This window comes from Manacus candei, unplaced genomic scaffold (genome assembly GCF_025592945.1).
Source record: "Manacus candei isolate 608988 ecotype Guabito, Panama unplaced genomic scaffold, ASM2559294v1 h1tg000009l, whole genome shotgun sequence".
NCBI classification, from domain to species: Eukaryota; Metazoa; Chordata; class Aves; order Passeriformes; family Pipridae; genus Manacus; species Manacus candei.
This window is the reverse complement of record NW_026138057.1, coordinates 2,648,040-2,671,329: the sequence shown is the minus strand read 5'-3', so window position 1 is coordinate 2,671,329 and position 23,290 is coordinate 2,648,040. Positions and strand designations below refer to the sequence as shown.

At 64.3% G+C, this 23,290-nt stretch overlaps 5 protein-coding genes across 10 annotated transcripts; 4 read left to right on the top strand and 1 right to left on the bottom strand.

The window, feature by feature from the left end:
* Positions 1–747: 747 nt before the first annotated feature.
* FNBP4 (formin binding protein 4) lies at positions 748–10,810 on the top strand. Of its 2 annotated transcripts, none has more exons than XM_051776933.1 (16): positions 748–909; positions 1,079–1,159; positions 1,708–1,844; positions 2,000–2,204; positions 2,296–2,446; positions 2,527–2,644; positions 2,795–3,136; positions 3,227–3,437; positions 5,327–5,445; positions 7,503–7,607; positions 7,890–8,023; positions 8,984–9,162; positions 9,356–9,669; positions 9,776–10,294; positions 10,383–10,540; positions 10,634–10,810. In XM_051776933.1, the coding sequence occupies exons 1-16, from the start codon at positions 786–788 to the stop codon at positions 10,722–10,724; spliced, it is 2,988 nt and encodes a 995-aa protein (XP_051632893.1). In that variant the 5' UTR covers positions 748–785; the 3' UTR covers positions 10,725–10,810. The 2 variants fall into 2 exon arrangements, with proteins under 2 accessions (XP_051632893.1, XP_051632892.1); XM_051776932.1 differs by having other exon boundaries at positions 2,524–2,644.
* A 1,056-nt stretch (positions 10,811–11,866) lies between these two features.
* MTCH2 (mitochondrial carrier 2) lies at positions 11,867–14,773 on the top strand. 2 transcript variants are annotated; one of them, XM_051777112.1, is made up of 13 exons: positions 11,867–12,015; positions 12,092–12,176; positions 12,267–12,373; positions 12,471–12,497; positions 12,771–12,812; positions 12,903–12,960; positions 13,061–13,112; positions 13,192–13,251; positions 13,518–13,611; positions 13,726–13,773; positions 14,048–14,115; positions 14,365–14,440; positions 14,571–14,773. In XM_051777112.1, the coding sequence occupies exons 1-13, from the start codon at positions 11,929–11,931 to the stop codon at positions 14,655–14,657; spliced, it is 891 nt and encodes a 296-aa protein (XP_051633072.1). In that variant the 5' UTR covers positions 11,867–11,928; the 3' UTR covers positions 14,658–14,773. The 2 variants fall into 2 exon arrangements, with proteins under 2 accessions (XP_051633072.1, XP_051633071.1); XM_051777111.1 differs by having other exon boundaries at positions 12,771–12,824.
* A 142-nt stretch (positions 14,774–14,915) lies between these two features.
* On the top strand, positions 14,916–17,663 carry NUDT8 (nudix hydrolase 8). 2 transcript variants are annotated; one of them, XM_051777084.1, is made up of 4 exons: positions 15,189–15,837; positions 15,904–16,036; positions 16,748–16,825; positions 16,912–17,663. In XM_051777084.1, the coding sequence occupies exons 1-4, from the start codon at positions 15,614–15,616 to the stop codon at positions 17,140–17,142; spliced, it is 666 nt and encodes a 221-aa protein (XP_051633044.1). In that variant the 5' UTR covers positions 15,189–15,613; the 3' UTR covers positions 17,143–17,663. The 2 variants fall into 2 exon arrangements, 1 of the variants encoding a protein (XP_051633044.1); XR_007902685.1 differs by lacking the exon at positions 16,912–17,663 and having other exon boundaries at positions 14,916–16,036; positions 16,748–16,763.
* NDUFV1 (NADH:ubiquinone oxidoreductase core subunit V1) lies at positions 17,539–20,100 on the bottom strand. The gene is made up of 10 exons (XM_051777059.1): positions 19,900–20,100; positions 19,744–19,826; positions 19,498–19,668; positions 19,232–19,415; positions 18,959–19,148; positions 18,439–18,651; positions 18,199–18,365; positions 18,036–18,117; positions 17,819–17,964; positions 17,539–17,742 (listed from the first exon to the last, which is right to left on the bottom strand). The coding sequence occupies exons 1-10, from the start codon at positions 19,951–19,953 to the stop codon at positions 17,659–17,661; spliced, it is 1,374 nt and encodes a 457-aa protein (XP_051633019.1). The 5' UTR covers positions 19,954–20,100; the 3' UTR covers positions 17,539–17,658.
* A 455-nt stretch (positions 20,101–20,555) lies between these two features.
* CABP2 (calcium binding protein 2) lies at positions 20,556–22,959 on the top strand. Of its 3 annotated transcripts, none has more exons than XM_051777157.1 (7): positions 20,556–20,804; positions 21,248–21,409; positions 21,528–21,558; positions 21,641–21,775; positions 21,859–21,968; positions 22,046–22,193; positions 22,274–22,959. In XM_051777157.1, exons 1-7 carry the CDS (start codon positions 20,556–20,558, stop codon positions 22,297–22,299), a joined length of 861 nt encoding a protein of 286 aa, XP_051633117.1. In that variant the 3' UTR covers positions 22,300–22,959. The 3 variants fall into 3 exon arrangements, with proteins under 3 accessions (XP_051633117.1, XP_051633115.1, XP_051633114.1); XM_051777155.1 differs by lacking the exon at positions 20,556–20,804 and adding an exon at positions 20,941–21,146; XM_051777154.1 differs by lacking the exon at positions 20,556–20,804 and adding an exon at positions 20,941–21,146 and having other exon boundaries at positions 21,248–21,558.
* Positions 22,960–23,290: the final 331 nt, after the last annotated feature.

Here is a 23,290-nt window from a genome sequence, read left to right as displayed (position 1 = left end):
CCCTACAGCCCTCACTCTAGGGCTGGGATATAGGGCAGGATGGAGCTGTAGGGCCCAGGAGAGAGGGGGCTCTATCCCCGATGGATATAGCTCAGGGGAAGGGGGTATAGGGTAAGAAGGGGCTATAGCCCCTTGGAAAAGCTATAGGATTATGCTGTAGGATAGGATGGAGCCACAGCTCTGGAGGGCAGCACGGGGCTATAGACTCTGGGGCAGACTGTGCTATAGGGCAGGAGAGGGCTATGGGATAGGATGGGGCTACAGGATCAAGGGCGGGATTGGGCTGTACATTGAAGGGCAGCCCTGTGCTCTAGGGCAGGAAGGGGCTACAAATGCAAGGACAGCCCGGTTTTATAGGGCGGGATGGGGCTATAGGGCAGGAAGGGGCATTAAACCCTCATCCCTCCCACTTCTATAAGGCAGGAAGGGGCACCAATCCCATGCCTAGTCCCATTCCATGGGAGGGAAGGGGCACTATTCCGGCCTTTCTCCCGGTTCCACGGGCGGGAAGGGGCACCAATCCCACCCCTATCCCATCCCACGGGCGGGAATGGGCACTGTTCCCCCCCTATCCCGGTTCCACAGGCGGGAATGGGCACTGTTCCCCCCCGTCCCGTTTCCACGGGCGGGAATGGGCACTATCCCCCCCCCATCCCCATCCTATAGGCCGGGACACCGCCGGCCCCGCCCCGCTGTCCCCGCCCAGGGGGCGTGTCCCCGCCGTCCCGCCCCGCCCCTCCCTTGACGTCACCGGCGCGGCCGCAGCCCGAGGCGCCGCCGCCGCCATGGGGAAGAAGCCGCGGGCCGCGCCCGGCCGCCGGCCCATCCTGCAGCTCTCGCCGCCCGCCCCGCGCCGCGACGAGGCCGCGGGGCCCGCAGGCGACGGGGGGGACTCGGGCTCCGAGCCGGGTAAGGCGGGCGCGGGCGGTGGAGGCGGGCGCGCTTTGTTGGCCGCGGCGCGGCCTAGCGCGGCCTAGCGCGGGCGCGAACCCGGGGGGCCCCGCGCCGCCCTTCCCGCGCTTCCCCCCCCCCCCATCCGTCCCCAGAGCCCCCCAAAACTGACGCTTTTTCCCCACAGATGAGCCCGAAGCGGTGGCGGAGCCCCCACGCAACCCGCCCAACCCGCCGCCTCCCGCGCCCGCCGCCGTCAAAGCCACAGGTGAGGGAGCGCCGTAGGGGGAAACGTGGGATTAGCCCCCCCCCATTAACCGCCCCCCCAAAAATAACAGGGGAGGGAACCCCTGGATTTGGGAGCGGAGCGGTCCCTACTGATAAAAATGATTTATAATTATAAAAATTATTTATAATGATAAAAAATGGAGAGTTTCAGGTTTTGTGGGATTCTGACCCCCCCACCCCCGAATCTTTTTTTCCGGCGTGGGGATTTGATTTTTCCCTCCTCGTGCCGAGTTCTTTTCGCCGTGGGGGGTATTTCCTGCCCCCTCTGTGTTCGGGGGTTGGTCCCTCACAGTTTTGGCAGTCGGCATATGCCCCTGTGGCTGTTTAGAAGAGGGCAGGGTGGTGTTTATCCCCGGAATGCTCACGGGAAGGGGATGCCCGTCCCCAGAAGCCAACCCTGCTGCTTCCATGGGGGCTGTTCCCCCTAGGCTGACAGTGGGACCACCGGAGCGGAGGGTGTGGGGTCGGATCCAATACCCTGTGGCAGCAGGAAGGATCCCCCTGAGGATTCACTCCTCCCTTCTCCAGGAGGTCTGTGTCTGCTGGGAGCCTATGCCGACAGTGACGATGAGGAGGGCGAGAACCTGGAAAAGCCGGCCCGTTCCATGGATGCCAACGGCAGCAATTCCACCGACATCGACAGCACCCTGGCCAACTTCCTGGCGGTGAGTGCCACTCCAGGGAGGGCCAGGGGGTCTTTTTAGGGCGGGAGGAGTGGCAGGAGGAGGGGAGTTCCGTGATCCGACACGCTGTCCCCTTCTAGTAAGTGCTTTGATTCGGCCTGGTGTTCGAAGCTCACGGTGGGATGTTGTTTTTGCAGGAGATCGATGCCATCACGGCCCCTCCGCAGCCCGCAGAGCCCACTGCTACCCCCTCCTCCTCTTCCTCCTCTGTGCCCCCCCCCACACCCCCTCGCCCAGAGCCAAAGGACTCGGGCACAGGCCTGTCTGCGGGCACAGCCAACGGCGCGGGCACGGCGCCGGCCCCGGAGTGGCAGTATGACACCCAGTGCTCACTGGCCGGAGGTGAGAGCCCTTCCCGTCCCCACAGGGAGGGGGGACAGGCAGGTGTCACCAGGGGAAGGGCGTGACGGGCTGTCCTTGTCCCTCCCGGCAGTGGGAGAGCTGGAGATGGGCGACTGGCAGGAAGTGTGGGACGAGAACACCGGCTGCTACTACTACTGGAACACCCAGAGCAACGAGGTGACCTGGGAGCTGCCGCAGTACCTGGCGACGCAGATCCAGGGCCTGCAGCACTACCAGCACAGGTGGGTGAGACCCCTGGGACGTTGCTCCATGGGGTGTTGTCCCAGTCCCACCATTCATTCTCTCTCCTCTCTCTCAGCAGCACCGTGGCAGGTGCCAACGGCAGCTTTGTGGCAGCCACGGAGCCGTTCCCGCAGGAGAAGGGGACCCTGGGCAGCACCGGCCGCGGGACCAGCCTCGGCAAGCGGGAGGTGAAGAAGGTCAGTCAGGCGGGTTCTGGTTGCCCCAGGGCTTGTAGGCACTTCCTTGGGCTTCCTTGAAAGTGGGTGGGTCGCTCCTCTCCATCCACAGCCCCAGGAGGGGCCCCAGCAGCGCAGGGCCGGAAAGCTCAGGCAGAGCTCATCCCACAGGAAGTGAATGAGGGTGTGCAGGCCCTCTCCAACAGCGAGGAGGAGAGGAAGGGCGTGGCCGCGGCCCTCCTGGCCCCGCTCCTGCCCGACGTGGTGAAGGAGGAAGAGGAGCGCTGGAGGAGGAAGGTGATCTGCAAGGAGGAGGTTGAGCCGCCTCCGGAAGAGGAGGCGAAAGCAGAAGAGACGCCGACTGCCCCCGAAGAGCCAGAGCCCAGCAGGGACCCCTTGGAAGACACAGGGCAGGAGGATCTGTGCAGTGTGGTGCAGTCGGGGGAGAGCGCTGAGGAGGAAGAGGAGGAGCAGGACACGCTTGAGCTGGAGATGGTGCTGGAAAGGAAGAAGGTAGGGGGGGATGTTTGTCCCGGAAATGAGACTGCACAGGCAGCAGCCATGGCATTACTGGGAATAACCTGGGGTGTCCTGTCCTGGCAGGCAGAGCTGCGTGCCTTGGAGGAAGGTGATGGCAGCGTCTCGGGCTCCAGCCCGCGGTCCGACAGGAGCCAGTCGGCCTCGCAGGACACGTCCCGCAGGCTGGCCTCCAAGAGAGGGAAATGGAAACTGCTGGCGGGAGCCGCCAGCCCCGAGTCTGCCAGCCGAGGCTCCAGCAAAACGGGCAGGGAGAGCCCAGAAGTGGGAGAAGCAGGTAATTGGAAAGGCTCCCTTCGGAGGGAGGAGCGGGGGGTCTCCCTTCCCCGAAGACCTGTGGAGCAGAGCCGGGAAGGGTCGTGAGGTACGTGTGGGGATAAGGCCAAGGGGTGGCTGTCCCCAGTGTCACAGCCCTGCCCCACCAGGACAAGCTGTTCTCTGCCATATTCTCTCCTTTATCCTTGTTAATCATGTAAACAGGAGAGTGCCCATGATCAGTGGTTTGTTGGGAGAAGGGACATGGATAACAGCTTCCTCACATCCCACTGCCTTTGATTTCCTCTCAACAGCACAACCTGTGGCACGCTGGGAACTGTTGCTTTCCTCTTTCAAAGGCCAGTTTCTGAGCTGTCTGGTAACAGTGGCCAAATTCCAGACAGCTGAGGTTTCCCCAGAGCCACTTGGGCTCCACACTTCTTGTGTGGGGAATGTAACTCCAGCCCTTGTGGCAAGGTAGTCCCAGATCCATTCCAGGTGTGTGTGGACATATCAGTTGCCCACAACCACTCCTCATGTTCCTGTCAGATCCTCCAGTGCTGTGATTCCCAAAATGCACCAGCTGCAGCATTTAAAAGAACACCCTGTGCCCAGCAGCCCCAGGACTCCTAGACTGTAGAATTATGGAATTGTTCGGGTTGGAAAAGCCCTCTGAGATCATGGAGTCCAGTTGTTCCCTCAAGGCTGCCAAGGCCATCACTGACCATGTCCCCAAGAGCCACATCCATGTGGCTTTTAAATGCCTCCAGGGAGGGGGACTCCACTGCTGCCCTGAGAGCTGTGCCAGGGCTGGACAGCCCTTTCCATGGAGAAATTTTCCCTAAAACCCAACTTAAAGCTCCCCTGGCACAGCCTGAGGCCATTTCCTCTTGTCCTGTCACTTGTTCCCTGGGAGCAGAGCCTGATCCCCACCTGGCTCTCCCCTCCTGTCAGGGAGATGTGGGGAAGGAGAAGATCCCCCCGGGCCTCCTTTTCTCCAGATGTGCCAGTCCCTTCACAGCATGAGGCTTCAGTCTAACTGCCTGCAGCACAGAAAGCTGAATGAAACTGCTTTTCCAAGGAAAAACTGGTACAAAAGTGCCTGGAGCAGGCTGTGTTGGTGCCTGCCCCATTCCCTTAGGTGCCTCTGCTTCAGGCAGCGGCGTGAGCTGGGTGACAACTCTGGCACTAAGTCAGTGATGTCATTTTTCCATAGTGGCTCCAAGGAGTGGTTTTACCAGAGGGCTTTCCAAGCATCCCTGAAGCTGACTGTTCCCAGCAGCACCCATTTCCCCCTTCTTAACCTGAGGAACAGGAAACTGTCACTCCAACACAACCAGTTTAAATTGAGCACCTTCCTGTGGGAGGGTGATTTAGGGAATTTTCCTGCCTTGCAGCACCAGGACACACACACTGGGAATTGGGGTTTCTTTCCCCTGGAGGCTTTGGGATTCTATCACAAACTTCTCTCCCTGGAATTTGTCACTTGGACAGTGAATTAGTTATCCAGAGGCAAAACCCTCTGGTCTTGACAACTTTTGGGGAGCTCTTCAGTCTTTGATAATTAACTTATTTAATACCCCGTAGCTTTTATTGGCTGGTTATTAAACTGATAGATTTTGAGATGCCTTGTATTCCAGGCCATTCTTCCTTCCTGCTTTGTGCTGTAGCAGGTCCAATCCTCCCTGTGTTATCCTTCTGGAAGGGCCCCACCACCAAAACACAGGGCAGTGATCATCTCTCCTTTTTAATTTCAGGCTCTTGTCACTGGCTCTCGTGGAATAGAGGTCCCAGCTCTTTCCCTGCCCTTTCCCACGTTGGCTTTGGCTCTGGGCAGGGTGTCCAGCCGGGTGCTGGCACTGCTGGGGTGGTGGTGGGACAAAGACTGACCTGTCCTTCCTTCTCCTGCAGCCCCAAGCGTGGAAGCAGCTGATCAGAGCTCAGACAAAGAGGCAGAATCTGAGGAGCCCCAGGAAAAAGCAAAATCCCAAGGGGCTCCAAAAATGGAAGAGGAGGAGCAGGACCTAAAGGTACGGATAAGCAGAGGTGTGTGTCGGTGAGGCGAGGGATGTGATGGGTCCTTGGCATTCAGCAGGGACAAGGGACACGCTGGCTGCCCCAGCCGCCTCCTCCCTGGGAACACCAGAGCTTTGGGCTCTGGCTTTGGCCCAGGTGGAGCTCTTAAAGCTCACATCCTGGCGTGGCCACGGGAACAGCTTGTGAAGGAAGGGCTGTGCAGCACTGGGACAAAATCCTGTCTCCAGCAGGATCCAGCAGCAAAAGCTTGGATAAAAGGAGGGTGCGGGGGGGGCAAAGACTGAGCCCTGGATGTTGTCGTGACAGAGAACAACCACTTTGATCTTGACTTTGTTTTCACCAATAACGATATTCCAGTCTCTGGCCCGGTCAGTCGTCCCGTTTCCAGGCTGAAGACTCCTCGTCCGTACTCTCTCCGTTTCTGGAGGCTGACGGTACCGCTCTGCCCTTCGCCCGGCATTACTTGTAGAGGCAAACCAGGGAGGCCCTGGGGATTTCTGCAGCATCCTGCTGATATTTTCTTTCCCGAGCCTTGGTTTGCTCCTTTGGCTGCAGCACATCGATTCCCTGATCCATAGCAGAGCTCTGGGAGAGCATGGCAGAGCAGTAGGGGAGAACTTTCCTGATTGTCCTTTGGATGATTCCCTTGTCGTTCATTACCCTGAGATCTCCTGCAGCATAAAATTTGGCTCCGGAGTGGCGTTGGGAAATGTTGTCACCTCACTGTGGCAGATGGGGAATCATCAGCTCGTGGTGGAGCCTGGGTGGAACCTGCAGCGAGAGTTGCCCATCCCTGACCTCATTTCACACCCCTTAATCATTTTACTGGTGCGAAAGGGAAGGGCTTTGGTGCTGTCCTTGTGAAAAATTCCACATTTCTCCCATAAAAAAACTCTTCAAAGGTTTAGCAATGTGATGTTCCCAGCGCAAAACTGAGTCTCCCTCAGTGCAGCATCCGCGCAAGACCTGATTTTTTTAATCGTTTTATTTGAATTAAAATAACAAAAGCCTGTGGCAGGGCGGGGCTCGCTGGTCCCCTGTGCTGTCCCCTGTCCTCCCGGTCCCGGTGGGCGTGGTGACAGACCCCGTGGTGCTTTTCCATGCAGGATTCCCTTAGAGCTGTCGGAGGAATGCCGGCTCCCCGGGTAACCGGTACCGTTTGCTCATCGGGTCGGGATAACCTCTCTGGTTACAGGAGCTGTGCCGGGGCCGCTGCTGCCAAGTCACTCTCTGCTCTGAGATCTTCCCTGGCTTCTCCGGAGCCATGTTAACATGGGAATTCATATCCCAGCCTCAGGCTTCTCTAGGGCTTGTCTGTCTGGCCTGGCCTCTCTCTGGGGACAGATGCTGCCTTGCTGGCATTGTGGACATTCCTAAGCCTTTTCTGAGGAATGAAGCTAAAACCAGACATTTTTAGAGCCCTCCTTAAAGCAGTGGCAATGCCCCTTGCAGGCATCCCTGTTCCTGCTTCTCATTCCTTTCTGGCTCGTGGCTGCTTCCATGCAGTGCCCCCAGTCAGGGAGATGGACCCAGGGATCCCCGTGTCCCTAGATGGGAGGTTTCACTCCCATAGGACACTGGGGTTGAGTAGCTGTGGTCACCGTGGGCTGACCTGAGTTTTGACACAGCTGCTGTTGTCCCTTTCTGGTGCTTTCCAGCTAGTTCTTCTGGAAAGCAATGATTTATAGAGCCTGGAATGTCATCCCGGCCCGTTTATTTAGGAAACAATTAGATTTTACACTTTCTGCCGTGGCGATGGCTCTGCTGTAACTCCAGAGTACCAGAGCAACCCGAGCCCCTGCCGTCCTTCCGCACGGAGTCGGGCACGGTCTGTGGAGGAGGTGTCACCCGGCCTCCCCACACTGCCCTGTCCCTGGGGTGCAGGACAGGGGGGGTGACAGGCACACAGGGCCAGGGTGGCACGTCCCAGTCCCGCCGGGCTGAGGGGCTGCCGGTGTTCCCGAGCGGTGTTTCCTGGGAGCCGTGGGGCCGCAGCCGCCCGGTGCCACTCCCGGAGGGCGGCTCTTGACTCTGCCCTTTCTCCTGGCAGTTTCAGATCGGAGAGCTGGCAAATACTCTGACTAGTAAATTGGAGTTCCTGGGCATCAACAGACAATCTATCTCCAACTTCCACATGTTGCTGTTGCAGACAGAGGTAACCGAGCCTTCGCCCCCCGCTCCGGCCTCGTGTTCCGGAGCGGATTGGATCCAATCCGCCGTCCGAGCGCCGGTGCTGCGTGAACCTCGTGGCTCCTCGCCGCGCAGGGCCCTCCCTTCCTCGGCGGGGGGAGAGCATGGCTTCATGCCCAGGCGGGGTGTCCCCCTCCTGGCCCCCGGTGTCCCGTGTCGGAAGGGAGCCTCCCGATCCTCGAGTCCCGTCCCCCCTGGGGCCGCTCCCAGCCCACCTCACCGGCTTCCCCCGGTTCTTGCCCTCTAGACCCGCATTGCAGACTGGCGAGAAGGTGCTCTCAATGGAAACTACCTCAAACGCAAACTCCAAGACGCAGCCGAACAGCTTAAACAATACGAAATAAACGCCACCCCTAAAGGCTGGTCCTGCCACTGGGACAGGTACGCGCTCTCCTCCTTTCTCACCTTTCATCTCTGACATCTCAGACATGATTTGTGACCATCAACCACCCGACGACGCTGGCGCCGTCCCTCTGGCAGAACTGAGAGCGGCTTCTGTTAGTGCTGGGCAGGCAGAGAAACATCCCGGCACTCGCAGAGTTTGGGCCGGCCACCAAACGGAAAGATCCAAACGGAGTGCCCGGTGCTTTGCGACGGAGCCGATTCCCTGACGGACAGAGCTGGTTGTCCCTCTCGCGAGTGTCAAGCGCTGTGGAGGGCGGGCCTGGGGGGTCGCGCATGCGAGAGCTCTGTGAACTTTTCAGGATCTCTGGATCAACTCTTCTGACCAACAGCTCTGCCAAAGGACAAACTTCAACTCACCGGCGGAACGAAGAACAAGATTTCTGTCTTCTGCCAGCAGGTCAGACCCAAACATTTCTTTGTCTATTTGGCTTTCTTGATTAATTTTCCTTTGTTTGAAATCTTTGCTCTTTTGTTTTTCAGCTCCCAGATCCGCTCCCTCTCTCTAGCATTCACTGTGTGTTTGACACCAAGAGTATCATAAAAAACCTCCGCGCACCACGGGGTAGGGGGGCAGCCTCTTCCCTCCATTGGGCTGTTCCCCGGTGCCTCTTCTCGGAGGGCGACTTTCGGCCGAGGCCGTGCTGAAAGTCCCGATGCTTTAGCGAGACGTCGCCGGCGTTCCCGGCCCTCCCCTCCCTTGGGGCGGGGGGCTCAGGGCGACGTCCCGCAGCCAGCCATGGCAAATAGCTTTGAGCGAGTCGGCTCGGGCCTCTCCTGCCTCTGTCCTCAAAGTTGTTTGTCGCGTTTGGGAGAGCGGCAGCCCCGCTGCACGAGGGTCTCCCCTGCGAGAGCGCACCGCTGTCGTGGGCAGGCCCGCCTGGAGTGTCGGGGGCGGAGAAGGGAAGCTGAAGCCTCCTTCTCTTTCTTGTGATCTAGGGAGCATAGACGCTATTTCTATGTTAACGAACGCTCGGGAGAGTCGCAATGGGAGTTCCCCGACGGGGAGGACGAAGAGGAGGGACAGCGAAGCGCCGACAGAAAACCCGACGGTCCTCCTAAGCCCCCTCCCAAAGACAAAGGAGAGCGCGCCGAGGAGCCCGCCGAGCGCCCCGCAGGTACGGCCATAGTGGGACTGGGGAGTTGTTGGAGGGTCCTGGCCCCAAAGGGGGTGTGTTGGGGCAGAGCAGTTGCCAATGGTGGTGCCTTCACTGTCCCAGCTGTCCCAGTGTCCTGAGTGAGAGTGTGGGCAGGAGCAGGCAGCGCGGCCCAGAGCCCGAATGTTCAAGCCCATGTCAATGTGTTCTTTAGGCTCCCTTTGTAAAGAATCCTTCTCAGGCCAAGTTCCTGCTACGTCTCTCATGCCGCTCACTCCATTTTGGACTCTGCTTCAGTCCTCTGTCCCGGTCCTCCAACCTCCCTTGCCTCTGGAAATGCCTCCGCCGCCTCCACCTCCCCCAGACTCGCCACCACCGCCCCCACCACCACCCCCACCACCCGGAGAAGATGGGGAGATCCAGGAAGTGGAGATGGAAGATGAGGGGGGCGAGGAGCCCCCTGCCCCAGGAACAGAGGAGGATGCTCCCTTGAAGTCTCTGGTGCGCCCTGCTGCCAGCAGCAGCCAGGTGAGCTGCCAAAACAGGGCTCTGCTGATTCCAGAATGTGGGAATCCGGGAATGGGGCGTGTAATGGTGTTCCTGGCTCAGCATTTACCTCAGTGCCTTCTTCCAGGGCGCTGTCGATCCAAGCCCAGCCCCACTGATGTCGACCAAGCCGCAGAAGAGGAAAGCCGTGGAGATGAGCCCTGGGCTGATGCAGCGCACGGCCACCATCGGCAGCTGCCCCGTCATCTACAGCCAGCCCCTGATGGCCACCAGCAAGTACCAGCCATCAGCTGTGCCCTTGGCCTCCCTGCGGCCCCGCCAGCGCCTCCAGAGCGACATCCAGGCCCGCCCCAACCTCCGCATGGCCCCGGGCCACGCCGGCCCCCAGCCCACGGCGCTGGGGCTGCAGTCCGGCTACCTGGGTGTGACGGCTCCAGCCGCGCCCTCCGTGATGGGATACTCGGAGTGTGCCACGCCTGTCAGCCTGGGCACCGCGGCCCCCGCGCAGCCCACCCCGGCGCGGGGGGCCCTGCCCGCCGCCGAGCAGCCACCACCCCCGCCGCCCCCACAGACGCCCCCGCCGCCCGCCCCCAAGGCCCCGCCGCCGCCAGACAAGGAGAAGCCGAGGAAGGGGCGCAAGGACAAGGTAGGTGGGTCGGGTGGGCCCTTGCCGGCGCCGTTCCCCCTCTCCTCCCTCTCCAGCCGCGCTCACCGCGGCTGCGCTTGTGGCACAGGGCAAGAAGGGCAAGACGAAGATGCCGTCGCTGGTGAAGAAGTGGCAGAGTATCCAGCGAGAGCTGGATGAGGAGGAGAACTCCAGCTCCAGCGAGGAGGACCGGGAGACCACAGCCCAGCGGCGCATTGAGGAGTGGAAGCAGCAGCAGCTGATGAGGTATGGACCCTGGGGGCCAGCACCTCGTGCCCTGTGAAGGGGGGGGATCTGCAGCAGGGCCCTGCAGTGCTGACACCCCGCTCTGTCCCACAGTGGCATGGCAGAGAGGAATGCCAACTTTGAGGCGCTGCCCGAGGACTGGCGTGCGCGGCTGAAGCGGAGGAAAACTGCCTCGAGCACTTGAGGCACATAGTGCCACACACCAAGCTCTTTTTTTTTTTACAGATGTACAGTTCCTTTGACCATTGTCCAATAAATTGTGGAAGTTTGGGAAGGGCCAGCTGCTTGATCCTGCTGGGGGCGGGTGGTAGACTGGCATGGGGGGCAGAATGAGAGCCTTGTAATCCAGGATATTCAGGATGAGGGGATCAGGGGCACCCTCAGTGAATTCACAAATGACACAAACTTGGGTAGGATGTGGACCTGCTGGAGGGCAGGAAGCTCTGCAGAGGGGTCTGGACAGGCTGGATCTATGGGCTGAGGCCAACGGTGTGAGGGTCAACAAGGCCAAGTGCTGGGTCCTGCCCTTGGGTCACCACCACCCCTGGAACACTCCAGGCTGGGGGCAGAGTGGTGGCTCTGTCCCAGCTCCTGGAGCTCTTGCACCCTTGGAGCCTGCAGGATGCCTCTGGGGAGGGGAGGGAGGGGGGGGGCACGAGGGGGCTTTGGGGGGGGCCAGTCCTGGAGCCATGCAGCAGCTTTGTGCACATCCACACTTCTATGGCTGCTGCCGAGGTGAGCCCTGGCTGCGGTGGGTGTCCCCTCTTGCCCCAAGCCCTCTGGCTGCAGTGCTGCTCCCCTCAAGGCCAGAAGATGGGCAGGGAAGAGACCCCTGTGTCACCCCTCTGGGCAGCATCTACACGTCTGCACCACCGGCAGTGCTGGCTCCGGCCGGCAGTGGAGTCCTGGGCATGAGCCGAGCTGTGACTGAGAGCCTGCAGCCTCACACAGCCCCCAGCACCGCGTCTGGGGGGGGATCTCCCTGTCCCTGCCTTGCCTTGGGCGCATGTCCCCACCCCAACCACACCGGAGCCCTTCCCGGTGCCGGAGCAGAGCCCCTGCTGGGCCCCGCCTGTCCCCTTGTGCCGCGGCCTGCTGGCGCCCGTTCTAATTGCAGCGCTCCCGCGGGGGCCCCTTGTCCCCAGAGGCTGCTGGCACCTGGCCCCGGGCCACCCTGGTGTCCCCTCAGCCCTGTCACCGTGGGGTCCCCGCGGGCCCCGTTGCCATGGCAATGCCGCCGTGGCGACCCGGCCGTTCCCATGGCAACTCCGCTGCGCCCCCTGGCGGCCGGATTCGCGTCACGGCGGCACCGGAAGTACCGGGGGAGGCGGAAGCGGAAGCGGCGGCGGCGGCCGTGTCCTTCTGTGCCGTGACGCCGGGGCGGCACCATGGCGGACGCGGCCTCGCAGGTGCTGCTGGGCTCGGGGCTCACCGTGCTCTCGCAGCCGCTCATGTACGTGAAGGTGCTGGTGCAGGTAAGGGCTGAGTGGGCGGGGGGTGCGGGGCTCGGTACCGGCCGCGGTAGGATGCAGCCGCCTGTCCCCGCCGCAGGTGGGCTACGAGCCGCTGCCGCCCACCCTGGGGAGGAACATCTTCGGCCGCCAGGTGTACCAGCTGCCCGGCCTCTTCTCTTACGGTGAGTCCGCCCCGGTGGGGCTGCCCCGGTGGGGCCGCCCCGGTGCAGCCGTGGGGTCCCCCCGGGGCTGACGGTCCCCGGTGTCCCCAGCCAAGCACATCGTGAAGGTGGACGGAAGAGCGGGACTCTTCAAAGGCCTGGCCCCGCGGCTGTGCTCCAGCGCCATCGGCACCGTGGTGCACAGCAAAGTGCTGCAGGTACCGGCACGGGCAGGGGCAGCCGGGGGGGCTCTGCCGCCGGGAGCGGGGTCACCGGGACCCCCCGGCGGTGCTGACCCTGCCCTTTGCTCCACAGCACTACCAGGAGGCCGAGCAGGCTGAGGTGGGTGCAGAGGGGCTTCCCTCGGGGAATCTTCCTTCTCTCCTTTCTCCATCCCTGCCTTCTCCTTTCTTCCCCTCTCCATTTCTCTGTCCCTTCCCTCCGTCCCTCCCTTCTCCCTCCATGATTTCCCTCCCCCCTTCCCACTCACCTTGGCCTCGGGCAGACTCTGCCCTGCTCCCGGAAGGCTCCCGAGGGAGGGCCGGGATCTGCCAACCCCCTCACGTGTCTGGATGGACCGTGGGTGGTTCCCCCCTGACCCTTCCTCCCTCCCAGCCTGGAGCCAGCAAGAAGGAGCCGGTGTCGTCGCTGGAGCAGGTACTGAAAGAGGTGAGGAGCAGGAGCAGGGGGGTGGCTCTGGGGTGTCCTGGCCCCGGCCCCTCCCGGTGACGCCCCGTTTGTCCCCAGACCTCCCGGGAGATGGTCGCCCGCTCCGCTGCCACCCTCATCACCCACCCCTTCCACGGTAGGTGCCTCCTGACCCCGGGGGCCAGGGAGGGAGGGCCAGGTGCCCCCTGTCCCCCCGATGTCCCCGCTGTGTCCCCAATGTCCCCGTGTGCCCGCAGTGATCACCCTGCGCTGCATGGTGCAGTTCATCGGCCGCGAGACCAAGTACAGGTACGGCCTGGGGGGCTCCGGGGGGGCTGGGGATCCCAGGATCCCCCCAGCTCATCCATCCTCTTCCTCCCCTTCCCAGTGGGACACTAAGCGCCTTCACCACGATCTACCGGGAAGAGGGAATCCTGGGATTCTTTGCGTGAGTGCTGGGGAGGGAGGGGGGGCATGACGCTGGTGCGAAGGTGTGGTGGCCCTTCTGGGGAGCATTCTGGTCCCTCCAGCAGCTCCTGTGTCCCCTATGGATCATCCATCCAAGCATCCCTGCCTGCGGGGGTGGCTGTGCCCCCATCACCCGCCTGCTCTGGGAACAGCCCCACCCCACCATCCCAAAGGAGCTGTTCCCAGCTCTCTGCACAGCCACACCCAAACCCTCAGCTAACATTCCCGCTGTTTCTTCCTTTCCAGCGGCCTCATCCCGCGGCTCCTCGGGGACATCCTGTCCCTGTGGCTCTGCAACATGCTGGCCTACCTCATCAACACGTATGCGCTGGAGAATGGGGTATGGATTCCGGGATCCGGGGGGACAGGGGTTGGTGGGAGGAACCTCCAGGGATGGTCCAGGGGGCCACAACCCTCTTGTGGGAGAATTCAGGTGCCTCTCCTCCTTCCACAGGTCTCCACCATGGCTGAGATGAAGAGCTACTCGCAGGCAGTCACCGGGGTGAGTACAGCACACGGGTGGGAATTGGATCCTTTCCCTAGGGAATGGTGTGCTCCCAAAATCCTGCGGCTGCCACGGTGGGCATGGAGCCAGGCTGGGATCAGCTGGATCAGCTCACAGGCCAGGGGATGCTCCATGGAGGACGTGTCACCCCATGGAGGTGGCAGCAGTGGGCTCCCTCCCTGGGGCACAATTCCCAGGGGATCTTTAGGGGCCAGTTCTCCCCACGCAGAGGGAAGAGGGAACATCCTGTTATCCCTGCTTTTCCTTGCAGTTCTTCGCCAGCATGCTGACCTACCCCTTCGTCCTGGTGTCCAACCTGATGGCCGTGAACAACTGCGGGTGAGTCCCCGATCCTGGGAACATCCCTGTCCCTCTGCCTGGGTCAGCTCCTGGAACCACCTTTCTGAAGTTCCCAGATGGAAAAGGTGTTTCCAGCTCTCCACAGGGTTGATCCCTCTTTGATTGGGGCGGCAAAGCTTTTTGGGTTCAACCTAGTGTGGAGCTGTGGAGGGGACGGATCCCACCTCCCCGGGTGGGAATGATTCCCTGGGGGAGTAATTCCTGGCGGGTCTCCCCTCCCTTCCCCAGGCTGGCTGGGGGTCTCCTTCCCTACGCACCCACCTACTCCTCCTGGCTGGATTGCTGGAGCCAGCTGCACAGGGAGGTAAGTGCTGGAGCTGGGATGAACCGGGATACACTGGAACGTGGTGAGGAGCCGGGCGGGAGCCCCGCGGGGTTTGGGGGGGCCACACCAGGTCTCATGTGGCTGATCCGTGGTCGTTTTCCCTTTCCAGGGCAACATGAGCCGAGGGAACAGCCTGTTCTTCCGCAAGGTGCCGGTGGGGAAGCGATACGTGTGGGACGAGCGGAGGTTCCGCTGATTCCAGAGGCGGGAGCGGGATTGTGGAGCTGATGCTGGGCTCCGGAAGCAAAGAATCATGGAGAGTGATGATTTCTATACAGTTTTTTAAAAATCATTTCCTGCTGAGAGCTGAAAGGGCATGTGTGAGAGTCTTTTTTCACAGGGGTTCCCCAGGAAGCGGGGCTGACAGGTCTCCAGCATTCCCTGATTTATCCAGGAGCCTTTTTCCCAGCCTCAGACACTGCTGAGGCTCTTTACACAGGGGAAGTTCCCCCGTGAGGTGACATCATCTGGAACTGTCACCCCCTTACAAATAACCACCTGTGCTGAGATGGGCTGTGCAGGTGTCACGGGGGGCCTCGGTTTCCCCTCGCTCACTCCAGGTGTTCTCCAGGTAGGACATCCAGGGCAGAGTCCTGACACTCCCAGGCACAGAGGGACAGCGAGGGTGTGGTGGCACGTGGGGGCTGTGAAAAGGGGAAGGAAATGCACAACACCTGGCAGGGTTGGAAAGGTTTAGAAGTGTACACCGGAAAGGGGTTGTTGTACACCTGGAGGGGTCACTGCAAAGCCCACGGAGGGGGTGAGGAGAGGATTGCACACCCTGGTGCGAGGTTTGCACACCCAGGGGTGCGTGTAAAGCTGGGAGGGGAGTCGCACGCCTGGCCGGGGTTGTTGCACACCTGGAGGGGGCTGTTGCACGGCCGGAGCAGGACTTGCACACCCTGCAGGGACCTTGCAAAGGCAGCGGCCGTCGCACACCCAGCAAGAGGATCGCACGCCTGGCAGGGGCATCGCAAAGCCGGCGGACGAGTTTCGTACCTGGCGGGAGCCGCGTCACACCCGGAGGAGGTTGTCGCACACCGGGCGGGGCCGTCGCGCACCCGCGGGGCCGTTCCCCGTCCCGGGGCGGCCGGGGGCGGGATCGGTCGGGGGAGGCGGAGCCGGTCCCTCCCCAATCCCCGTGCCGGCGCCATGGCGGGCCCGGGCGGTGCCGGTGCCGGTGCCGCGGACGCCGGGGATGTGCTGAGCGGCGGCAGCGAGCGGCGGTGCCGGGCGCGGCTGGCGGCGGGGGGCGCGGGGGGCGCGGCGGCCGCGGCCGCGGTGCTGGTGCCGCTGTGCTCGGTGCGCGGCCGCCCCGCGCTGCTCTTCACGCTCCGCTCCCGCCGCCTCGGCGGCCCCCACAGCGGCGACGTCAGGTACCGGCGGGGGGAGCGGGCGCCGGGGCCGGGCCGGCCCTGACCCCACCCCGATCCCTCCCGCAGCTTCCCCGGCGGGCGGCGGGACCCGGCGGACGCGGACGCGGTGGCCACGGCGCTGCGGGAGACGCGGGAGGAGCTGGGGGTGGCGGTGGCAGCGGCCAGCGTGTGGGGACAGCTGCGGACCCTGCCCGACCGGGTACCGGGCACCGGGGGCGCGGGGGCGGGACAAGGACACAAGGGCAAGGGGCAGGAAATCGGTGACGGGGTCACGGGTGACAGGTTTGGTGATGGGTTCGAGGTGACGGGGACAAGGGTTATGGGTGACAGGGACACGGGTGACGGGAACACGGCAGAAGGGACACAGAGGAGGGCTTGCAAGTGACAGGGGCAAAGCAGCAGGGACACGGGTGATGGGGTTCTGGGTGACAGGGACGAAGGGGCAGGGTCCTGGGTGATGGGTTTGAGGTGACAGGGACAAGAGTTTCCATGTGACAGGGGTTTGGGGTGACAGAGACAAGGCAGCAGGGACGCAGGTGACAGGAGTTACAGGTGACAGGGACAGGCAGCTGGGTCACGTGTGATAGGGGACTTGGGTTAACAGGGACATGGGTGATGGGTTCAGGATGACAGGGACAAGGCAGCAGGGACATGGGTAACGGGTTTGGTGTGACAGGGATGCAAGTGACAGGGCTTACAGGTGATAGGGACAAGTCAGCAGGGACACAGGTGACAGGAGTTCTGGGGATTTAGGGTGACAGGGACACAGGGCAGTGGCTGCAGGTGAAGGGGGGGTTTTGGGTGACACACACATGGTGGGGGCCTCGGTTGGGTGCAGGGGGGTCAAGGCACACGGGTGGCACTTTGGAGAGGGGGTTGTCACCCCATCCCTCGCTGACACACTTTCCAGCAAGGAATGACCATAGCGCCCGTCGTGGCCAACCTGGGGCCGCTGGAGGCCTTGACACTGACCCCCAACCCCGACGAGGTGGGTGACCCCTCCCTGGGGCCTGCAGCCCTTTCCTGGTGTCACCGGGTGTGTCACCACGGTGACCCCCTCACCTGTGCCGGCAGGTGGAGGAGGTGTTCACCCTGCCCCTGGCTCACCTGCTGCGGGAGGAGAACCAGGGCTACACCCACTTCCGCACGGCCACCGGCTACGGGTACACCCTGCCCGTGTTCCTGAACGGCCCCCACAGGGTGTGGGGGCTCACGGCCATCATCACCGAGCTCACCCTGGAGCTGCTGCTGCCCGGCCGCTACCGCAGGAAGACCCACGTGCCACCCCGGAAACCTGTGGCCTGAGGGAGGAGGGGACAGGGGGTGGCTCTGGGGCACCGAAGCCACTGGTGATGTTGCACACTGTGATTCAGTAAAAGCCATGTTTGGAACTGCCCCGGGCTCCAAGTCATGGAGCGTGGCCAGGACAGCTGTCCCCTGGCACTGGTACAGCAGGAGGTGTCCTGGGGACATCATGGCAGGGGCAGGGAGCACGGACAAAGAGCTGTGTCCATGTGATCCCCCCACAGCCACTGCCTCTGCCCAGTCCCAGACAGGGGCTGCGGAGCCTCACAGAAAGCTGGGATCTCCCCTCTGGGGTACCCAGACCCCATGGTCCCTGGGGATCCCCTGCTCCAGGGAGGCAGGACCCACAGCCCCCCCCATCAGTCCCTTCCCACCATTTAATGTCCACCACGGAGCCCACGAGTGCAGCAGCGTTTATTGAGGCCCCTCCACAGAACCCTCCCAAAGTGCTGCCAGAACCCCAGAACCCCCTGAACCCCCTTCCAGGCAGGAAAAGGAACGGGTGGTCCTGCATCCTTACGCTGATGCCGCTCGGGCTTTGGCCTCCCCGAAGCGCCGCATCCTCTCCTCCAGCTCGGGGCGGAAGTGCCGGATGAGGCCCTGCAGGAGCAAAGGAGCCGGTTACCGGGGTGGGGAGAGGTTGGTGGCCTCCCCCAGGACTCCCCCGGGCCCCCACCTGCACGGGCCAGGCGGCGCCGTCGCCCAGGGCGCAGATGGTGTGCCCCTCGATCTGTTTGCTGATCTCCCAGAGCGCGTCGATCTCGGCCGCCTGCGCGTCGCCCCGCACGAACCGCGCCATCACCTTGTTCATCCAGTCCACGCCTGCGGGGTGGGGATGGGTCAGGGCTCCGTGCTGTGCAACCCCTCGCCCCGCAGCCTTCCCCCGGCCTCACCTTCCCGGCACGGGGTGCACTGCCCGCAGCTCTCGTGCTTGTAGAACTCGATGAGGCGGGCGATGGCCTTGACGATGTCGGTCTGGGGGGCGGGAGAGGAGGGTGAGGCGAGGGAAGGGAGGGTGAGGGGCTGTGGGCGCCGGGCAGGGGGCCGGTCCCTTACGGATTTATCCATGACGATGACGGCGGCTGTGCCCAGCCCGCTCTGCGCCTGCACCAGGGAATCGAAGTCCATCAGCACCGTCTCACACACTGACTTGGGCAGCAGTGGCGTGGAGGAGCCCCCCGGGATCACAGCCAGCAGGTTGTCCCAGCCACCACGGACCCCCCCTGCAAAGAGACGGGTGAGGAGCAGCCGCTCCAGGCCCGCCCCGGCACGGCACGGCCCAGCCCCGGCACCCACCGGCGTGTTTCTCGATGAGCTCCTTCAGCGGCACCGACATCTCCTCTTCCACGGTGCAGGGAGTGTTCACGTGCCCCGAGATGTTGAAGAGCTTGGTGCCCGAGTTCCGCTCCCGGCCGAAGCTGGCGAACCAGGCGCCGCCGCGCCGGCAGATCGTGGGTGCCACCGACACCGTCTCCACGTTGGCCACCGTGGTGGGGCAGCCGAAAACACCTGGGAAACGGAAGGAGAAAGTTCTTCCCTGGGAGGGTGGGGAAGGCCCTGGGGAAATTGTGGCTGCCCCATCCCTGGAAGTGTCCAAGCCAGTCTGGAGCAACCTGGTCTAGTGGGAGGTGTCCCTGCCCATGGCAGGGAGTGGGAATGGGATGATCCTTAAGGTCCCTTCTCACCCAAACCAGGCTGTGATTCTATGAAACACTGGGAGCTCTCAATGGATGTGTTGGTGGCTGTGTCGGTACCCCCGGGGACACCTGGTTTGGGGTAGCAGCCTGGAATTTGGGATGGAGCTGCGGGGCCGTACCCACGTCTGCAGGGAAGGGCGGCTTGAGGCGGGGCTTGCCCTGCTTGCCCTCGATGGACTCGATGAGCGCCGTCTCCTCCCCGCAGATGTAGGCGCCGGCCCCGCGCACCACGAACACGTCGAAGGCGTATCCAGATCCGCAGGCGTCGGCTCCCAGCAGCCCGGCCTCGTACGCCTCCTGGATGGCCACCTGCAAGGGGGGCACGGGTGAGCCGTGACCCCCCGCACCGGCTCCGGGGCGCTGGCGGGGTGTTTTTGGGGCGCTCCCCGCACCTGCAGGTTGGAGGCCTCGTTGTAGAACTCCCCCCGGATGTAGATGTAGGCGGCCCGGGCGCCCATGGCCCGCCCCGCCACCAGGCAGCCCTCCAGCAGCTTGTGCGGGTCGTGCCGCATGATCTCCCGGTCCTTGCAAGTGCCCGGCTCGCCCTCGTCCGCGTTCACCACCAGGTACTTGGGTCTGGGAGGCGGGGAAAGCTCCGGGACCGGCGCCAGCGGGGGTCTCCCCGCGGGCCCGGCGCCGCCCCCGGCCCCGCTCTCACCTGCCGTCCGGGGGCTTGTTCATGAAGCTCCACTTGAGCCCGGTGGGGAACCCGGCGCCGCCGCGGCCCCGCAGCCCCGAGGTCTTGATCTCGCCGAGGATCCAGTCCACGCCCTTGAGCAGGATCTCCTTCGTCTTGTACCAGTCGCCGCGGCGCAGGGCGCCCTGCAGCCTGCGGGCACCGCGCACGCTGGCACCGGGCGCGGGGCGCCGGGGCCGCGCCCGCCGCCCCCCGGGGCTCACTCACCTCCAGTCGTGCCGCCCGTAGAGGTTGGTGAAGATCCGGTCCTCATCCCGCAGCGACCCGAACTGCGTCTTCTTGGGCGCCGTCTGCGGGGACACGCGAGCTCAGCACCGGGAGCACCAGGACCCGGCCCGGAAGGTCCTGGAGCTCCCCGCTCACCGAGAAGGAGGCGGCGGGCAGGCGCCGGAGCGCCAGCAGCTGCCGGGCGGCCATGGTGGGGCGGCACCGGGATCGGGACCGGCCCCGGGATGGGGACCGGCACCGAGATCGGGGTCGGGATCGGCACCGGGACCGACCACCGTCACCTTCAGGCGCCCCCGCGGCGACGTCACGGGCAGCGCCGACGGCGCGGCAGTGACGTCAGCGATCGGCACCGGAGCGGGGGCGTGGTTAGAGAGCCGGAGGCGTGGTCACAGTCAGGAGGCGTGGTCACGAAGCGGGGGGCGTGTCCTCCAGGACAGCACGTCGGGTGACATTGGGGAGCGGTCACGGCGGGGGGGCGTGGCCTCCGCGGTGGGGGGCGTGGCCAGGCCGGCGCCCGGCTCCACGTGCCCTGCGCCCGGTGCCGGGTCGGGTTTCGGGCGCTGAAACCAGAGCCCCACACGGGACCCCCCCGGAGCCCCCAGGGCCGCCCCGCTCCCCCCGCCCCGCGCCCCGGGGGGTCGCCGCGCTCCACTCGGTCTCCTGGGCGACGCGGCGGGGCCCGAGGACAGCGCTGGCCTCGTCCCTGCGAGGGGCGAGCGCCTGTTCGGAGGGATCTGGTTTCCCCCCTGCGAGGCTCCGGTGGTGGGGAGAAGGAGCGGGGAGCAGGCGGGATGTTCTTTCTCTTCCGCGGGTCGCAGCCGCGCGGCACCGGCAGCCCCGTGCCCCCCGGCTGCCGGGGCGGCCCCCGGCCCCACGGGCTCGGCAGGAGGGGCGCCCGCCGCCCCCGCCCGGCCCCGCGGCTCGGGGGTCCCGGCCCCCCGGGGAGCCGGGGGCGCTGGAGCCGTAGCGCTGCGTCCCCCTCGGAGCGGCGGCGGGCCGCCGAGGAGCTGGGGCCCCGGCCGCCCCCCGCTCTCGGGCAGGTAACCGGCGGCGGGGACAGGGCCGGGGCACGGCGGGCGCCGGGGACCCCGTGTGCCCCCGCGGGGAGGCTGCGGGACCGGGGAACAGCTGGGCGGCTCCCCACATCTGGAGCTGGGCGGCCGAGCGGGGAATAATCCGGAGGATTATGCGCGCGGGCGCGGCGCCCCCCCCCTTCGCCTGCCCTGCATATCCCCAGATATTCCATAAAAACCTCAAATCCCCGGTGGCAGCCCCGCGGTCTGCGCCAGCCGGCCCCCCCGGGCCAGGCATGTCCTGCGGCGCGGGGGCAGCCCCCAGCCATGGGCAACTGCACCAAGACCCCTGAGCGGCGGCTCCCCAAGGTACGGCCGGGCCGGGCCGGCCCGTAGGGGCAGCAGAAGGAGGAGGGAGGGGGGGTCCCAGCGCGGCCCCCCCGCGCCGCTGACGCCCGCTGTGCCCGCAGGACGGGAAGCCACGCTCTGGCGTCCCGGGCTCCGGCGGGGGAGACCCGGAGGATGCGCTGGACTCGGCACAGACCCCCACTCTGCAGGGATACTCGGTGCTGCAGGGGCTGGTGGGGCCGGCCTGCATCTTCCTGCGGCAGAGCATCGCCATCACCCAGCGGGTACGTGCCCGTCTCCTCCCCACGCCGCCCGTGCCCTCGGGGGGGTGAGGGCAGGATCCCTGCGGGATCCCTGGCAGTAGGACCCCTCCTTTGGCTCTTCCCGCTTTCTCTCCCCCAGGACCGGGAGCTGCGGCCCGAGGAGATTGAAGGTAAGGTGCTGGGGAGTGGGTCCCTCCCGGGGGGGTGGGTGGTGGTGTGGGGGGGCCGGCGGTGACGCTGTGGTGTCCCCAGAGCTGAAGCACGCGTTCCAGGAGTTCGACAAGGACCACGACGGCTACATCAGCTATAAGGACCTGGGCGAGTGCATGCGGACCATGGGCTACATGCCCACAGAGATGGAGCTCATCGAGCTGTCACAGCAGATCAGTATGTGGGGGGGGCATGGGGCGTCCCCAACAATCCCTGCCCCCTCCCCAGCACCCTCCTGACACCCCCCCCTCCCACCACAGCCGGGGGCAAAGTAGATTTCGACGATTTCGTGGAGCTGATGGGCCCCAAGATGCTGGCAGAGACGGCGGATATGATAGGGATCAAGGAGCTGCGCGACGCCTTCCGTGAGGTGCGGTGAGGCGAGGGGCGGGGGGGCGGCCCGGCGGGCAGCCGGCATCAGCGGTGGCACCGTGCCCTGTGCCGCAGTTCGACACCAACGGGGACGGGCAGATCAGCATGGCGGAGCTGCGGGAGGCCATGCGCAAGCTGCTGGGGCAGCAGCTCAACTACCGCGAGGTGGACGAGATCCTCAAGGACGTGGATCTCAACGGCGACGGCCTGGTGAACTTTGAAGGTAGTGCGTGGCCAGGGGCCCGGGGGGGGGGGGGTCCCGGGGTTGTCTGCGATGTTCCCCGTGTGCTTTCCCGCCGGCAGAGTTTGTGCGGATGATGTCGCGCTGAGGGCAGTGTGTGCCAACGTGGGACCCGGGCCCCCCCGTGCCTTACGACGAGGAGGGGGCTGTGCAGGGACCCCCGGCTGCAGGGGCCGGGGCGGTGCCACCCCAGCCTGGGGCGAGGCCGAGCGCCGGGGCTACTCTGATGCCGAGCTGCGACTGCGGCGGGAGGCGCCGGGGCCCAGGCCGGGACCCTTTTCGGCACAGACTCGGCCGAGCTTCAGCCACTCTCGCTCTCATCTCTGCTCTCTCCCTCCATCATCCCCCTCCCCCCCCGACCTCACCCCAAAAGTCAGACCATCACAGTCTCCTCTCCTTCAGCTGTACCCCCTCCTGCTGCTCGTCCCTGCACCCTCTGTTCCTACCCCGTATCCCATGCTGAACCCCTTAGGCTCCCCCCATGTTGTGTTTAATGTTGACCCCATGGCACAACCCACCCCATCACCACGGTTTGAACTCAGACCTCCCCGTAACCTGCCTAACGTCCTCAGTGCAGGGGATGCTCCTGGGGGCCTCAGTGCCCCGCTGGGACCCCCTCGAGGAGAGAAACCAGGAATCAGGTGTTCCCAGGTGGAGGGGGCTTGGTGTGCTGCAGGCAGGGCTGGCACGGGTGCCCTTCCTCACCCTGGCTGCAGTTTTGGGGTCAATTCTGCCCTTTGGAAATGAAAAAAACCTCTCTGCACACTTCTGGGTTGTGTTTTATGTCGAGTTTCTGTAGGATTGATTGGTGACCGCACCATCCACAGGTGTCCCCCAACACCCAGGACCTGTGTCTCACAGGAGACCCCGGGGACCTGTGCTGGCCCGGGGCTGGGGGGGCTGCGTGGGGTCCCTGCACGGCGGGAGGCCGGTGCGGCCGGTCACAGGGACACCCTGGGATATGCGACGGGCTTCACTCCTAGGGTCTGGGACAGGGTTCCCCCCCAGGGTTCACTCCTGGGGTCAGGGCTGAGGTTCCCCCTGGGATCAGGGCTGGGGTTCATTCCCGGGATCGGGGC

Coding starts and splice junctions, on each gene's coding strand:
- NDUFV1 (XM_051777059.1), bottom strand. CDS start 19,953: ATGGCCGCCCGGCAGCTGCTGGCGCTCCGGCGCCTGCCCGCCGCCTCC. Junction 19,827..19,899: donor TGCCCGCCGCCTCCTTCTCG/GTGAGCGGGGAG, acceptor GTGTCCCCGCAG/ACGGCGCCCAAGAAGACGCA. Junction 19,669..19,743: donor TACGGGCGGCACGACTGGAG/GTGAGTGAGCCC, acceptor CGGTGCCCGCAG/GCTGCAGGGCGCCCTGCGCC.
- NUDT8 (XM_051777084.1), top strand. CDS start 15,614: ATGGCGGGCCCGGGCGGTGCCGGTGCCGGTGCCGCGGACGCCGGGGAT. Junction 16,037..16,747: donor TGCGGACCCTGCCCGACCGG/GTACCGGGCACC, acceptor CACACTTTCCAG/CAAGGAATGACCATAGCGCC. Junction 16,826..16,911: donor TGACCCCCAACCCCGACGAG/GTGGGTGACCCC, acceptor CTGTGCCGGCAG/GTGGAGGAGGTGTTCACCCT.
- FNBP4 (XM_051776932.1), top strand. CDS start 786: ATGGGGAAGAAGCCGCGGGCCGCGCCCGGCCGCCGGCCCATCCTGCAG. Junction 5,446..7,502: donor AGGAGGAGCAGGACCTAAAG/GTACGGATAAGC, acceptor TTCTCCTGGCAG/TTTCAGATCGGAGAGCTGGC. Junction 10,295..10,382: donor GGAAGGGGCGCAAGGACAAG/GTAGGTGGGTCG, acceptor CTTGTGGCACAG/GGCAAGAAGGGCAAGACGAA.
- CABP2 (XM_051777157.1), top strand. CDS start 20,556: ATGTTCTTTCTCTTCCGCGGGTCGCAGCCGCGCGGCACCGGCAGCCCC. Junction 21,559..21,640: donor GCGGCCCGAGGAGATTGAAG/GTAAGGTGCTGG, acceptor TGGTGTCCCCAG/AGCTGAAGCACGCGTTCCAG. Junction 21,776..21,858: donor CGAGCTGTCACAGCAGATCA/GTATGTGGGGGG, acceptor CTCCCACCACAG/CCGGGGGCAAAGTAGATTTC.
- MTCH2 (XM_051777111.1), top strand. CDS start 11,929: ATGGCGGACGCGGCCTCGCAGGTGCTGCTGGGCTCGGGGCTCACCGTG. Junction 12,374..12,470: donor TGCACAGCAAAGTGCTGCAG/GTACCGGCACGG, acceptor TTTGCTCCACAG/CACTACCAGGAGGCCGAGCA. Junction 13,774..14,047: donor ACTCGCAGGCAGTCACCGGG/GTGAGTACAGCA, acceptor TTTTCCTTGCAG/TTCTTCGCCAGCATGCTGAC.